We start from the raw sequence: 16531 nt of genomic DNA, 5'->3' as shown, positions 1-16531 counted from the left end.
TTTTAATTTTAAAGTTTGCATTTATATTATTCCAGCCCCTTCGTACAGAGTACACATGTCCAAGTCGACATGATTTTCAACAGCTTGCATTGTGTATAATTTGTTTTTTTTAATAAAATATTGCTGCATACAGGAAATCTAATAAACCAATGGTTCATTTGATAAGGTTAACTCCATCTCTGCCACAATTTAAAGCCTGCGTTCATATGCAATTTTGCGAAATCTATGTTCTTTTTGTCGTTACTATAATTTCGTTCATTTTCCTCGAAAGTAACAAATCTAATGAGACTTCTAAATAGATTTGTACCTACCTGATGGGTTTACCTAACGGAGAACGTAGGATCACCACCTGTTTTGCTAGGTCTCGTATTTATAAATTGTTTTTTAAATATTGGTGTATGTCTTTTGTAACTGTTTTTTGTTTTTGTCATGGTGTTGACGGTGTGTCTTTTTTCGCGAGTTTTCATTCACATAAAAGACAGTTACTGTATTGCGCTATAGATAAGCATGACTTTGTGTCGTTCATTTCTGTTTATTTCTCTTTGTTCCTTTTTACACTATGGTGTATCAACTTATAACAACCTGTAGTTTTATTTTCGATCTATAAGTTTGTCTGTCCTCTTGATATCTTTTGTCCTTCTTTTGTATCTTTGATGAGTGTTACAATACTGTTGTTTAGTATACATTTCTTGTGCTATTTTGAATCAGAAAGAGTTATAACATTACCTGTTGTATCCAAACTATTAAAACAATACTTACCCTCAGCAAAAACCTTCATTTACTGGGAGCATTTAATCAATAGCAAACGTTTCCAATATGTTGTCGCCAAAAAGTGAAGCGGTGCAATAAAATAATCAAATAACTGGTATGACATCAGACATTCCGTGATTATAACAATCGCTATCAGTTAAGAGTTTTTCTTTTTTATTTTTGGAAACTTATTTATTGATAATGTGCAGGTATCCACAAAATTGGAACCACCATTAGAAGAAGTACGTTGTTTCATTTTAGAATCAATTTCTAGTCGTCTTTTTTTTAAAATTCTGGCGCCACAAAAGTAGGCTTATATAAAAGATCGGTGCTGTATTTTGTTTTTATAAGGTGGACAAAAATTATGATCTTTTTCACATTAGTTTAAAAAAAAGGTTTATGTCAGAAGGTTCTAATAGGAAAGTATTGTTTTCTGATCTTTTCAGTAGTCAGGAAATGATTATGGTAACGTTTCTGGTGGTGTAGCGATGTATCATTCTGTTTTGTAAAACTTAACTGAATAGTACGGAAACAAGATAAGAAATATATATCATGTCGATGTAAAATTAATATTACATATATAATTTTAAATTTTCGATAACGACTGCTGTGTCAACAGTTACAGCTTGTTACATACCAAAAGGTCTATTATGAATTAATAATGACACATTGGTAATATGTTGAACTGTATCAACTTTTATAATTTAATCAATACTACGCTGGTATTTGTTGTTTGCTGTATTAAAGGAAACAGCATACTATGCTATTTTTTAAATATTGCATTTAAAAGAGCTTATAAAGGCATTCATGTTAACTCAATCGTGCTCAAGACTTCATATTGCATACTTGAAATTACCGTTCGTTGAAGAACATCCACTCCAAATCAATTACTATAAGGGACAAAAAACAGACCGGGAAAAGTTTGTGATCGAGAGGATTCTCTTTGCTCTACATTTTATGAATGTTACATTTATTATCAACCTTTTGTCATATTAAGTTCTTTGTTGTCATTTAGTTTTCTACTTATTTGTTTGCATATCTTTTTAATATGTTTCGCCTCACTTTAATAAGGTCTTAATTATAAACATGCTAGAATTAACTAATCCGTTTCACCAACAGTGCTCTTTAATGGATTTCAAAAGTAAATAAACGTTATGGCAAAACCTCTTTATTATCAATTTTTTCTTCATGATGGTGAAGTTGTATAAGATTCCTCTTGAAAACTTTTTTTAATATGCATCGAATTTAGATTATTATTATTTGACTATTAAAAATGTGAATGATCGTTTACAAACAAAGTAATTGTGTTCGGAGTTGGCCTACAAGTATCTGCATACATATGTATAGGAAGATGCTTGTGTGAGTGCCAATGAGGCAACTCTCCATCTAAATAACAATTTATAATAGTAAACAATTAAAGGTCAATGTACGGCCTTCAACACTGAGCCTTAGCTCAAACCGAACAACAAGCTATAAAGGGCCCAACCATTACTAGTGTAAAACCATTCAAACGGGAAAACCAACGGTCTAATTAATATGAAAAACGAGAAACGGGAACACGTATAAATTACAAAAACAAACGACAATTACTGTTCATTAGATTCCTGATTACATAAGAGTATTGTTGATGAGGTATCTGATTGACATGGTAACTGAGGACCATGACAATGAAGAAATCAACGAAATTCATAAGCAAAATTATTTTTTCAACTTGTTGATAAGCAATCACATTATCAATTATTGTAGTAAAATTTAAATGTGTTCTACAATTTGTTTAGAAAGACTTTGACATGAAATTAATTTATTTAATTGTCACAACAGTTTAAATTTACAGATATTGTTTGTTTTATTCATTATTATCGATTATTGATATGTAAGAAATTTTTTGGGTTATTTGATCTGTGTCTTAACAGAGTCGCCTGTTCTTCTGTTTAATGGAAATTGTGAACTGGTGGTGAGTTTTGTGAGAGGGTTAGCGCTATAGAACCAGGTTTAATCCACCATTTTCTACATTTGAAAAATGCCTGTACCAAGTCAGGAATATGACAGTTCTTGTCCATTCGTTTTTGATGCGTTTTGATTTTGCCATGTGATTATGGACTTTCCAAATTGATTTTCCTCTGAGTTCGGTATTTTTGTGATTTTACTTTTTGATTACTAAAAATCTGGTTTTTCCTCCCACATACGATACCACGAAATTCATTGGTGTGTACAAATGTGTCTTATATGAATAAGGTCCGTTTGAACAAGCTGAATTACCATTAAGAAAACTTTCATTTACCACCGAAAAGCAAAATAAAGTGTATCTGCTAATTAGAACAAGACAAAATTGGTCTACGGTATCAAGATAACAAAACTGACAAGACAACAGAATATACAACATATGCTTCTTTTTATTAAAAACATTTCAATTCTAACATAATTCATGAGAAAAAAAACTGTCCTTGTACAAGTGAAAAAAGGATGGTGTAGGGGGATTTTATGAAGGAAGTTATATTTAAAGATCGAAAGACGATGTTACATATCTGTACGCAAAATATGTATGCAATAGACCAAACAATCTTTTTGCATAAGCATTGTTACTATTTAATTTATGAATTTGACATATTATATATATATGACTCCACGTCGATTTAATAAAAACAATGATTACGTCTTTCAAGTTTTGCACAACTTTTTTTTTAAATTTTGGATTCTCAATGCTCTTTAACGTTGTACTTGTTTTGGCTTTATAAATATTTCGATATGAGCGTCACTGATGATTCTTATGTAGACGAACCGCGCGTCTGACGTACTTAAATATAATCCTGGTACCTTTGATAACTATTTAACAGTTGCTAAAATATGGTAGACTAGTATTGTGATAAATATTATGTACCCATTATTGATATACCCTTTCCCCAATTAAACCACTATTGCATGCAAAGATTATAAGTAAATGAATACAACATAACTGCAAAACAGTTTTAATATGTTGATGACTATTATGAATTAAGGGAAATTTGGGTAACTAAGTTATATGGATAATTCAATTATTTTGGTAACATTGACATAACACTCATATTTAAAACTGTAATAGTCGTTACGTGCTATCTTTAACCTAGTCTGGGATATTTGAAATGTCATATCATAATTGTACAGAGCTTGCTACCACACATTAGTCATAATATTCAGAGTTAAAAGTAGGCTAAATGAAAAGAAAAAAAAACATAAATTAAATAATTACGATAGTTTGCAAACGTAATTCACGTTATCTTTAATATCTTGCAGAAAAATGTATGTTAAGTACATAAATAGTATATAAAAATTACATAGAAATTCCGGCATATTAACCTCACGAGCATACTTAAAACATTATCCCATCATGAGACAAATTATAAGATAAATGTACTTCATTATGAACGTGACCTGTTTATTTTAAACTGTTGAAGGTGCAGGAATATTTCATACATTACAAATTATATAAAACGTTCTATATAGCTGGCAAGATATCTCATTTGAGTTTGGAACCGTGTTGTATTATTGTGAAATGATTATAAGTGATTACAAATATAAAAATAGAACATGTGGTATGATTACCAATGAAACAACTTTCCACAAGATACCAAAATGATACATAAATTATCAACTATAGGTCAACGTATGGCCTTCAACAATGAGCAAAGCCCCTACTGTATAGTAAGCTAGACAAGGCCCCGAAATTGCAATGTAAAACAATTTAAGCGAGACAACTAACGGCCTGATGTATGTATAAAAAAGGAATTTCCACCAATTACACTTTATTCATGATTCTGTCTCAAATGCATTTTTTGTTTATCTAATCAAACTGTTCAACTAATCAATAATTGTAACCTACTGAAATATCCTCAAGTCGTCAAAGTGTAACGTGGTAATAAAAAACAATTATACAAACTTTTGTAAAAATTGATATAATGACACTGGTAACCAATGGGTAGTAGGCGAAACAAATAATATTTTCATCTCAGTCTTTATGTCTAAATTTGTGTTAACTAAAGTGTTTACCTTTCGTTAATGTCATCACCAAATTTGTAGAACACCAACTACAATGGTCTTGTTTTTTCTTAGTAAATTGAGTATATTCTCCTTGTCACAACCTGTAAAGTCTATCACTGATATGGACATAGTTTTAAACAACACATTTTTGTTTACACTTTTTGGGCAAAATACTGAGAATTTTGTATACTATGAAATTTGAGTCCAAAATCATCTTTTACATCGTACCTTATTTTACCTTTTTCTAGCTTGTTTTGATTTGACCGGTACTACTGGTGAGGCTTTTGTAGATGAAACGTGCTTTGTCGTACACATTTTGGTTTCTATGATGAGAGTATATATGCATATAGAAATTTGAATTCAATCAGTATTTCTTTCCAGTTGTAAACTTTAACCACTTAGGAGATATTTAAAATTACAATGGAATTGATCTAGACATCATGTCTTTCTATCTACTTGAGTATGTTGTTTGATATAATCGTTAAATATTCTGAGTTTTAAAAAAAATAAAATAACAATAGGACAAATACATCTCCATACATAAAGATGAACACTTAATCATATGTGCACAAATATGTTATGATACTTGTCTTGAATACCACATAATATTTGTAATGCATTTGTGTTTCTGTATTTCAGGAATTATTCATGACCAATGTTCAACATGGGTAGAATTTGACATATCCTATCATTACAAGTATCCGAATGATAACTCAGAGATAAAATATGAATGTTTAGAAACCCCAGAAGGCGATATGTACTTCGAAAAACTCACAAGTGGTAAGTGCTTTCTTTTATTGGAAGTTGTTAGAGGTGCAATGTTAGAACAAATGTAATACAAGATCTCTTATTTTGATAATGTTAAAGAGTGTCATTCCTCAATTACACTCTTTGATGACTTAATAAAGAGAAAGACATCAAATCCAAGATCTCCCAGATTTTTTTAATTTTAGCTATAAAAGATCATTTATAGCTCGCAGTCATAAAAGAACGTTCAACAAACAAAAGAATAACTTTCATTGTGTTTTCTAAGATAACTTTGTTACGACTAAACATTAACAATCTCCTGTCAGATACTTCATACAATAAATATTTGGTTTATAGAAATCCCTTTATTAAGTTACGCCATATCCGCGTTAATGGTTCATGGGTTGCGTAATATTGTCTTTCGAAACACAGCAGATAAGTTTTGTGTATTGTCACCAGAGCTGCATGTGCATTTTAGTGATTTGAATGATAATTTAAATTTTCTAGTGTAATAGTATTGGAATTGTATTTTTCTTCAAGTTTAGTGCTTTCAAACCTGATTTGCCATCAATAAATTTAAATAAGATAATGAATGTACTTGTGATTCTAGAAATTCTGATCCTTTTTTGTTTCTAGATTCATCGCCTCTTTTTGTTGGGGTTCTCGTGTCCTTTTTCCGATGGTTTATTTGACTTTTGATTGTATACATTGTATGTACTTTTTTTGTATTCCTATGAAATAGTAGTTTTTACCAAATATTGTATAAAAGCAGAACATTATTCTTCCTCAACGTGTCGAAAATCACTAGCTTTTCTTGTTCTCAATAATAAATGCATTCATGTTTATAAAAAAAAATGCCAAAAATATTCTCACGTGTTTATTGATGAGATAATACAACATATTACAATAGATAAATCTAAATTATAGTAATTTTCATTATACAAAATTGACATTAATTTCAAATGACAAGTGTCTCATTGTAAATAGATGACGAAGATGAACGATTCACATGTTTACTGCATTAGAACTATAGAGATAGTCATATATGAAGCCCACACAATGCATTACATAATCCATGTTTTAATCGTTGATGATGTATTAAAAGGTTCTATTAAGTGTTGAATCTCAAGTAACTGTACAATTGTTTTCCAAACGATTTAACTTTTAATTAGGTTTTTAAAAAGGTTGAAAATGAACAAAATTTGGAATCATTTTGTAAAGTCCCTGATGTCCAGACACCTTTCAAAAACAATATTTAAACTATTTCCTAATGTAAATGCAGACACTGAAATTATCATCACCTTTAGTGGTACAGTTTGGCTCAGTGTTGATTATATTATCAATTCAAATGTATTCTTTATTAACTTGTATTTTCTATTTTTCGTTCCTGTATAATAAATCAGAACTATCGTTAGTATTCACTAGAGTTCTATTGGCATATTTTGTATACAGAATCCTATTGCATTTACCACTCTCTTATACCAATTGAACATCTGCCTACATGAATGCGATGATTGATGTTGCTGCCTAATTCCTACTAAAAATATTTTGCAAAATTACCAAAACAGCATTTAAAATATCAACAATTAATTTAAGTCTGCAAATGTAACAATTATTAATCAATGGATAGAAATAGGTAAATATTTTCCATTATGTATTCGAATTACGACGGTTATGAAAAGTAAAATCACAAAAATACTGATTTCCGAGGAAAATTCAAACGGAAAGTCCCTAATCAAATGCAAAATCAAATGAGAAAACACATCAAACGAATTGATAATAACTGCCATATTTTCGACTTAGTACAGGCATTTTCAAAAGTAGAAAATGGTGGATTTAACCTTGTTTTATAGCGCAAAACCTCTTGCTTGGACGACAGGCGCATCAAATTTCATCATATTGACAACAATGTGTTAACAAAATGTCACAAACATAAAGAGGATAACAGAAATCGCCAAAAAACAACACCTGCAAAGCACACAAACATGGTTCAACAGACCACATCAATTAACTTCCCAAAATTCTAATATAAAATTTGACATACAACAAAAAAAAACTACAACAATCAACATATGGTTTCCTTATGGTAATCTAGAACCTATCGAATGATAAAACAAAAAGTTAAAAGAAAACCAATGCAGAATGCAGGTACCGAAGGTACCAATAAAAGTGGCAACTGCAGTATCCATATAACAATATTGTTTTATGGATACTGCAGTTCCAAGTTAGAAAAAAACATAAAGGTGAGGGGTGCGATTCCATAAATATAAGAAGGCGTAAGTCAAACGCAGCTTTTGTCGGTGATATAGATAAATCGGATGAGTTACAAACTGTCCTTTAGATATATTTCGTCTCGGTTTAAAATACTTGTTGCTATAGGTTCAATTATAATGTTATAAAGACCAGACTTGCATTTAATCCAACGAATTAATTCCTTTAATTGGAATATATAGCAATGAATTAAAGTTCAGAAACTGTGAACAAATAGAAAAAAAAGTGACAGGCTGTTTATTGATCATTCATTGATAGATTGAAGTTGAAACACAGGTCAATTTTAATTTGTTTACATGTAGCTCCAAATTTATCACTTATGAGCCAATACTGACAAAGATTCTCTAGGTCTATGTAGACTAATAACTAAGCTACAGGAACAGAGACGAATCAATAGAACCATAAACATCAACTGTTTCTCTTTTTGCAGTTAAAAACAAAGAAACGGGTTATCATATTACATCTTTAATCATCAAAACAAACTATAATATTGATTAGAAAATTTACCGAATTTCTCTGGAGAGCATCAGTTGTAATATAAAACCATCAATGTTAGTACTGCAATAGTGTAATAGATATTACTAACAATTCTGAAGTTATAGTACAACAAAGTTTACGGAAAAAGAGTTAGAGAAGAGACACAAAAATATTTTTATTTCAATAAAATTGTCAAATCTTATGAAATTATTCATTTGAAAAAATATCTTTGGTTTTTAATGAGAGAAAAATGTCATTTTAAAGTTAAGTGCAGATTTCAAAACACAATTACAAGATTGAATTGAATGCAATCCAAGTTTAATTGGACTAGGTTCTTTGACATGAAAAGCATTTTCTGCTCTGCTTACATCAACCATCATAACATTAAAAAGTATAAAGAAGAAGGAAGTATTAGAGCCAGGAACTTGACAGAACCGGTAATAATGTTTGATTGGCAATGAAAGAATATTACATCACCATTTATAATAGACTTACAATATCTCACAGCTTACAATAGACACTGAAGCACAACCAATTTTTGTGCAACCAAAGCAATTCCTAGGTGATAATTTCAGTCGTATTTCGGTAATAAAATCTTGATTATTTGAGTTTCGTTAGTAAAATACCTTCGAGATCTACACATATGTTTTAGTTCGTTAATGATTGCTTCAGTACACTGCCAAAATACATTTAGTCTAACATAGCAATTTTGATCTGAATATCGTCTGTAAAGTATGTTAAATAAATTATTAAGACATTCTTCCAATGTTCAGCCTGAACCACTGCGGTAAATTCGGTACAGTATAGACAATTTACCTGCGGTCTATTCAATACTATTTAGTAGTGTCCAGACTATTCAGTAGTATATTGATGTTGTACATCTAAAACGTCTGGACATATATTGATCTTATTTGACAGCACTGTGTATTGTCTGGACAGTACCATATATTAACCGTATTGGATAAATTTAAAAATCAACGGAAAGACTGAAAGAACTGTTCAGAAAGGTTTAATTTGTTGTCCTTAGTTTTTGTTTTTCAAAGTTCACAATTCATATGTGTATGAAAAACAAAGCGGTGGCTGTTTATATTTCTGTTCAAAAATTCATATCATGATGTCATTTGTCTTTCTGGTGATGAAGAAACATCGCCGTTATTCTCTACCCGTTTAAACCCAGGTTGAGAGCTTGACACAATGTCTCTTATAAGGACCCCTGTATTGCTGTTGACTTTTCGAACCGTTGGGATGTTGTTTCAAAACTTACTCCAAGTTATCATTCTCTTATGTAATGATATTATAGAAAACATGGAATATATGATCATAGCAGTAGACACACTTAAACACTGTAGGCTTTGCGAGCCAATATGTCCCCCCTGAAAAACAACTAAAAAGACAAGCAAACAAAAAATAAGAATACAGAAAGGCTTAAATTTTTTTATTTTTTTACATATCTTAGTTTTGAGATGTTCTTCATCAAGGAGACATAAAACACAAATTAGATGAAAGATACCATAGGGAAAGTCAAACTCATTTAACTTAAACAAACTGACAACGCCATGGCTCAAAATGAAACTGACAAACAGGCAAACAATGGTACACATGACACAACATAGAACAACTAAAAAATAAATAACACGAACCCCACCAAAAACTAGAAATGATAAAATGTGTTTTGATAAGGTATCAAAGGTGATTTTCCATTTGTTTTTTGTTCAAAATTGCTGGTTGCATGATAATTAGTCGTTCTAACGTCCGAAAATAGCTCATATAATTACAAATGGATTTTAAGTTTCAGCATATCTATAAATGGGTACCGCAAGATGGTCCAACATAGAAAGTCGTCCATTTTTATATACTATGACCTCATTTCTACATGACCTCTCTTAACTTCCTAAACTGATGGAGTAACGACATTTGATGTCCATATAATTATACATTTGTTTTTTGTGTTGATCCAACCTGTAATTATATATGTTAAGCCTGTAAAAGTCGAATTTATTCCGTCAGTTCTTACACTATTGATGGTTTGATTGTGGCTCACTCATAGTAGTTTGATAAAATTCCCTTCCAACTGAACAGGTTTTGTTCTATAGTACTAACTACAATTAGGACAGATTTATCTTGGCCTGTGAACTAACAAAGGTAAAGAAACAGCCATAAATTTGTCATATCTTAATTTTAAGCAAAACACATAAAATCTAAGAACCACCATAAACATTTATTATTTTTCTACTATGTTATTGTGATTAATATCCATTGAAATCATATACACTCATAAATACTCATTACTTACCGATATTGATTGCGAGATAGAGCTGGGAAATCGTAAATTTTGACGCTGTTGCTAGAAATCTTTCTACTATCTCTTTACCTGAAAAAGGTTGTTCTACGCCAATATATTTATAAAGTTTACTTTGCTTTCAAACCCTGTTTTATGAAAAACAACAATAAAGCAAACAGTGTTGGGAGGGAAACATATATAAATAAATAAAAGCAACGGTAGCATAACGCGATCCAAAAGCCATTATCGATTGAGAGAAACGAATCCGGGTTACAAACCAAACACGAGGGAAAAGCATCTACCTCTCTATGCATACACCACAAATCAGGATCAGACCATATGAGAATACACATATGGCTATAAACATGCATGTATGGTCCTTATAAATCATATAGCCCAGTACAAAACGGCAAAACCTCTTATTGAAAAGATTAGTACAACATTTTGAACGTCTTTTTAACTATAAATCGTAAATAATTTGGACTATGAAATCTAATCACTATTTTTAGCTGTATCGTTATAATGTCTCATTTCTATTTTCAGCTTTTAATAAGATAAATCACACTGGAATATCAGCATTGATTGGACCATTTAACGAAGCCTTTGCACATGGTTGTGAGAGTGTCAGAATACCATTCCTTGTTACATCAATGGTTCCTTATCATTGGACTGAATCGTCCTTTCTTATACGTATAGTTCCAGGAATAGATGTGTACGGATTAGCTATTAACGATATGTTAAATTACTTGAAATGGAAAAAACTTGGACTTGTTTATGATCATCCACAAGGTGAGTTTATGAAAATATGTCAGCAATTCTTTATTTCTGCGGCATGCTAGCTAACTAATTGAATGGAGCATACAAATATAGTAACACGAAGAAGAATTGTTTTCACACTTTGTAAACTCGAACCTCCCATCAGCATAGGTTATCCTGAATGTGTTTGGGTATCCCTTTCAAGTCTTATTCGATTAATTAGTTTCCAAAGTATTGTTTTAGATTTGTTGCCGCAGTGTTTTGGCTCTATGTGTCCCTGATAAATGATAACCTTCTCGGTTGTTATAGCGGAAGCTATTGACACAAAAGTATAAAACAAGTTCCAAGGTCACCACCAAGACTCGAGGGACTGCTGATGAAAAGTCTATGTCATACATGGCTACTCCCTTTTTCTCTGATAAATTTGAAATTTGGAATGAATTTGTACGTCTTTTGCTGATAAAAAAAGTTTGCATTTGTGTTCTCTATGAATATTTAACTATAATAGGATATAAACTCAATAAGTGCAGTACGTTTAGATGAATTAATTAAATACATTTGCAACTATATGAACTATCAAAATTTATAGCTTGATTTAGTTCTTTGTATATGCATGCATATTTTATAGCCAAAAGATTTTTTCCGAAAATACCATATTTGAAGTTAAATTTAATTTAATTTATTTTTTTCAGTGCCACATATATTTTCTGGATTAGTGGATAAAGAAACTGCTGACATTAAGACATATAATGTACTAAATAATTCCTCTAGTAATAATGTGAAAAGGATTTTAAAAGAGCTACGTGATAAATATTTCGGAAATTTTATATTAATGTGTTCATCTAAGAATGCTGCTATTGTTCTTACTCAGGTAAGTGAACACTTTAATGTTTAAAACTGAGAATGGAAATGGGGAATGTGTCAAAGAGACAACCACCCGACCAAATAAAAAAACAACAGCAGAAGGTCACCAACAGGTCTTCAATGTCGCGAGAAATTCCCGCACACGGCGGCGTTCTTCAGCTGGACCCTAAACAAATATATACTAGTTCAGTGATAATGAACGCCATACTAATTTCCAAATTGTACACAAGAAACTAAAATTAAAATAATACAAGACTATCAAAGGCCAGAGGCTCCTGACTTGGGATTTTACATTTTTTAAAAAGAACACGTGGAAATAAGATATGTCAGGGAATACATAATATTTGGTATTGTATAAAATATTAAGAAAAACAACACAACTTAAAAGCAACAACATTGTACATGATTGAGCAAATAGATGAAGAAATACAATTCTGACATAAGGTTATCATAACTTGAGTAACCTAAGCTATTGTAACCATATATTATAATATTCAAAATTCAAATAATTGAAATACAAATACTATCTCAATTTATTACCAAGTAATGCAATGCAACATGTAATTAACAAAAAATATCGGGCAAGGTGGCTTTACCATAACATTTTAGTTATATGCATTTAGTTAGTTACAGGAATACATAGGTCCTGTGAAATGCAACGGACAGGTAAAAGCTTGGTTCTAAACTTTATGATACCATTAACCAGTATAATTATGAAAAACAACAACGTGTTGTACATTTGTAACGTTTTTAGACTGGATAAATAATTTGAATGTTTGTTTGCAATGGTCCTTTTTAAAAAGTTTTTTTTGTTATTACAATTTTGTCTTGCTTTCTAATTAATTTCAAATATAATTAGTGCGGTGCATGTAACATTGTCTAGTATATTATCAATTAAATACAGCACAACTCATCAGCCAACCAAACAACAAAATTAATGTCAGAATAGGGATACAAGCAGCACTATCAGTATCAGGGATTTATTCCCATATTTGGTTAGGTTTATGATAAGTTGAAATAGTAAGGAATATAGCTCATCAAATTTAAGAAATTTCATCCTAACCATTTAATTGTTTTGCAGGCTTTATACCTGAATATGTTATCCCGTCCAAATGCCTGGTTAGTGGTTAATTTGGTAAGTACTTTTATCCATTCTCCTGGTTATTGGCTAATTTGATGAGAAGTTTTTATATGTCTGGTTCTGGTTAAATTGGTTCATATCTATATCCATTGACCTAGTAAGGTGCAAATTCGGTAAGCAACTTTATCATAACTCTGGTTAATGGTTAAGTAATAGTCCTGGCTATAAGTAAATTTGGTACAACGGAGTAAATGTATACATACGGACTTGTCCATAAGGTCAGACATATAGCCTTTATTGTCTAACGTATTGGATAGACGGATTGCTCGTTTTGAAAGAAATGCACACACACAACATCGATCTGTTTCTATAACCTGCTGACATGGTTCGTATCTCTTTACCCCATTGCTCTCCTGATTGATTTTGATCATCAGACATAGTTCGTTAACAGAAAGGTTAATCATTATTAGAGAAAATACAAAAAATATAAAAAATAAGTTATTATGAAAAGATTTTTGTGCGGCTTTTATGGCAAAGTCCACACAATTGTATCATTAATCAGCGCGTTTTATATCACGTTGTTTGCGTCACGTTTATTGTCTTAATATAGATTTATTAATTCAAAGTACCTTTATTTTTTGCGAAAACTTATACATACTTTAGTATTTGAAAGTTTACATTTGCATTTTTATTCTTATTTCAATGTTCAATAATTTATTAGAATAACCAATCATGTGTTTACCCTTGAATGTAGGATTACCAAGTTTAATTGATTTAATATCCTTTATGTCAATCATAAGTTGGACCAAAATATTTAATCGTCATGTAAAAAAAATGAAATGCGCAATAAATGAATCTCTGCCAGGCAACCAAAGTATCAAATTGAAGAGTCACAATTGTAAATATTGAAAACGCCTTAAAATCGATCAATCTTCATTAAAAGATAATTAATTGACATATGATATGTAGGCAGGGATTGCGTAGTTCAGGATATTGACCTATGGACTCAGCACCAAATCATTAAAAAAAATAGGTCATAGTAAGTGGACCATATTATTTTTGTACCGATCATATATCGCTTTCTATTGAACATCTGATGATTTAGGATTGCATGCTGTTTGATTGAGGAAATATAAATCGGTCAATAATGAATCTGTTTCCAGCATGAGAGAGACAAATAACTCAGTATGGAATAAAATATTTTTTATGGACCTAACAGTCCAATGCGTCAAATAATTGATATAAATAAATTTCTGATTAATGTTTCAAAATAATCGAAAAGTGTAAACACAGCTTTTTGAATGGCATTTGCTGGCATTTTTATATACCCAAGTGATTTAGCTTTATACTGATTAATTTTGTTTTTGTTTGAATTGATGCACATTCTGTGGGATAATTAATTATATTTACTTAGTAAAAAGAGACTTAAGTACCTGATAGCGGATTGCGTGCTCTAACATATAAATTGTCGTTAACTGTGAGCAACAAAAAAATCGATGAGTAAAATTGCTACTTCCGAGAGTTCTAAACACTTTAACTGCTACTTAACTGCCTAGTCATAATAATTCTTAAGATGATGGAGTGTTTATAACTCTATTAATAATGGCTTTAATATCTTATGTTTTGTTTTGCTTGAAGGCAGGTCACATACTCGAATAGGAAACTATGAACCAAAAACCTATTCCTGACTTGAAAAATAGATCTAAAATTACAAAAATGGGGCGCATTATTCCTTCGTGTTAATATCTACTTATTTCTTCTACTATCTTAATGAAATCCTTATCTACCTGTTCATAATTGCCAATAATTAATTGCTATATTTTCATCGTTTGATGTATAATGATTTGATGTTGTCAATGTTTATTGACTCCCTATTTTGAATTTACCTTGGAGTTAGGTGTACTTACTTTACATTTTTTTATAGTCTAATGGTCATTTCTTTCTTTTTCCATTCACTTAATTGTTTGTTAGTAAGATTTTATTGTACAAAAAAAAAGTTTATACTAAACATGAAAGAATAAAAAATAATTTTAGTTTGCAAACGACACCTCTTTTTGCGAAGTTAAGACAATCCCTGGTAATATTCTTTATATTTAATAATCATACACGTTCAATAGGTGAGTTGAAGGATCGATCTTTTTTACAATTATGAATGAATATAACGAAGAAAGAAAGAAAAAGAAAATATTCATTTCTCATCCAGTCAATTGATAAGAAAAAATTCTGTAATACAAAGGTGAGAGCAATTATTATTCCGAATATTTCGACGCTTTAGGTGAATTTTGTATACTATTCTTTCACAAATTTAAAACGATCATTGTATAAAAAGTAAACGATTGCCAAAGAAAATAGCACAACATTTTATAATACAAAAATGTATACAAAAGATTAACAAAGAAGACAGCCATTGAAATATAATAGTCTGAAGTCAGGCAGTTTCCTACATGAGTTGGTTCTAGGAGGAACTAAAACAAAACGAAATTCACATGCTGAGTAGTTTGCGTAGCACTCGGTGAATAAATTACCCTGTATAACAATTACGATCAATCATTACATATAAATGCCAACTGACCCCAACTAATTGCTGTTATACATATAATGTGCAGTTTATGTCAGCTAATAAGAAGATTTAGCAAGGACCATAGAGACTAAAGTTTTAACGATTAATCTATACGCACATGTTACCTATTTTTGTTATATTTATTCTGGGATTTTGTTAATACCTTTAATGACTCTAACATTCTGGTAATCTGGGAATTGATCGCATCATATTGGTATCTTCTAATGTATATTTCAAATTTCATCAATTTTGACCTTAGATCTAAATTTTACCGATAATATGTATGGTATCGAAGAAACTAAAATAATAATATCAAACGTGTAATCCGATCTGCTGGAACCTTTAGTGATTTGTCATTGCTCTTGATCTGTTCTAAATTAAGCGTGTTTCATGTTTAAATGATATGAATATGGAGCAGGATCTGCGTACCCTTACGGAACACCCTTGATCACCTCCAGTTTTTGGTAGGTTTCGTGTTGCTTTGTCTTTATTTTTCTATGTTGTGTCTTGTGAGCATCACTAGTGAGTCTTATGTAGACGAAACTCGCGTCTGGCGTTTTAAATTATATAATCCTGCTGCCTTTATTAACTATTGTACTATTATTTGTCTATTTGCCTTTTGTGATTTTGTTTTATCTCCCTTTGGTATCTTTCGCCCCTTGTTTAATGCCAGGACCTCAAAATTAATGTTTATATGTCGGGAACCACTTTGATAAACGTTAACATTGTA

The 16531-nt window shown here is 30.8% G+C and overlaps 1 protein-coding gene across 3 annotated transcripts in view; it reads left to right on the top strand.

Moving 5' to 3' along the window:
• Nucleotides 1-16531, top strand: part of LOC134696462 (glutamate receptor ionotropic, kainate 2-like) — a 62741-nt gene that overhangs the window by 22825 nt on the left and 23385 nt on the right. For all 3 annotated transcript variants that reach the window (XM_063558289.1, XM_063558288.1, XM_063558287.1), the window contains exons 2-5: nucleotides 5404-5544; nucleotides 11084-11329; nucleotides 11989-12167; nucleotides 13242-13295. In XM_063558289.1, coding sequence (XP_063414359.1) covers nucleotides 5404-5544; nucleotides 11084-11329; nucleotides 11989-12167; nucleotides 13242-13295 — 620 coding nt within the window. The remainder of the gene's footprint in view (nucleotides 1-5403; nucleotides 5545-11083; nucleotides 11330-11988; nucleotides 12168-13241; nucleotides 13296-16531) is intronic.

Source organism: Mytilus trossulus, chromosome 14, assembly GCF_036588685.1.
Source record: "Mytilus trossulus isolate FHL-02 chromosome 14, PNRI_Mtr1.1.1.hap1, whole genome shotgun sequence".
NCBI classification, from domain to species: domain Eukaryota; kingdom Metazoa; phylum Mollusca; class Bivalvia; order Mytilida; family Mytilidae; genus Mytilus; species Mytilus trossulus.
This window is presented reverse-complemented; position numbering and strand designations above follow the sequence as displayed.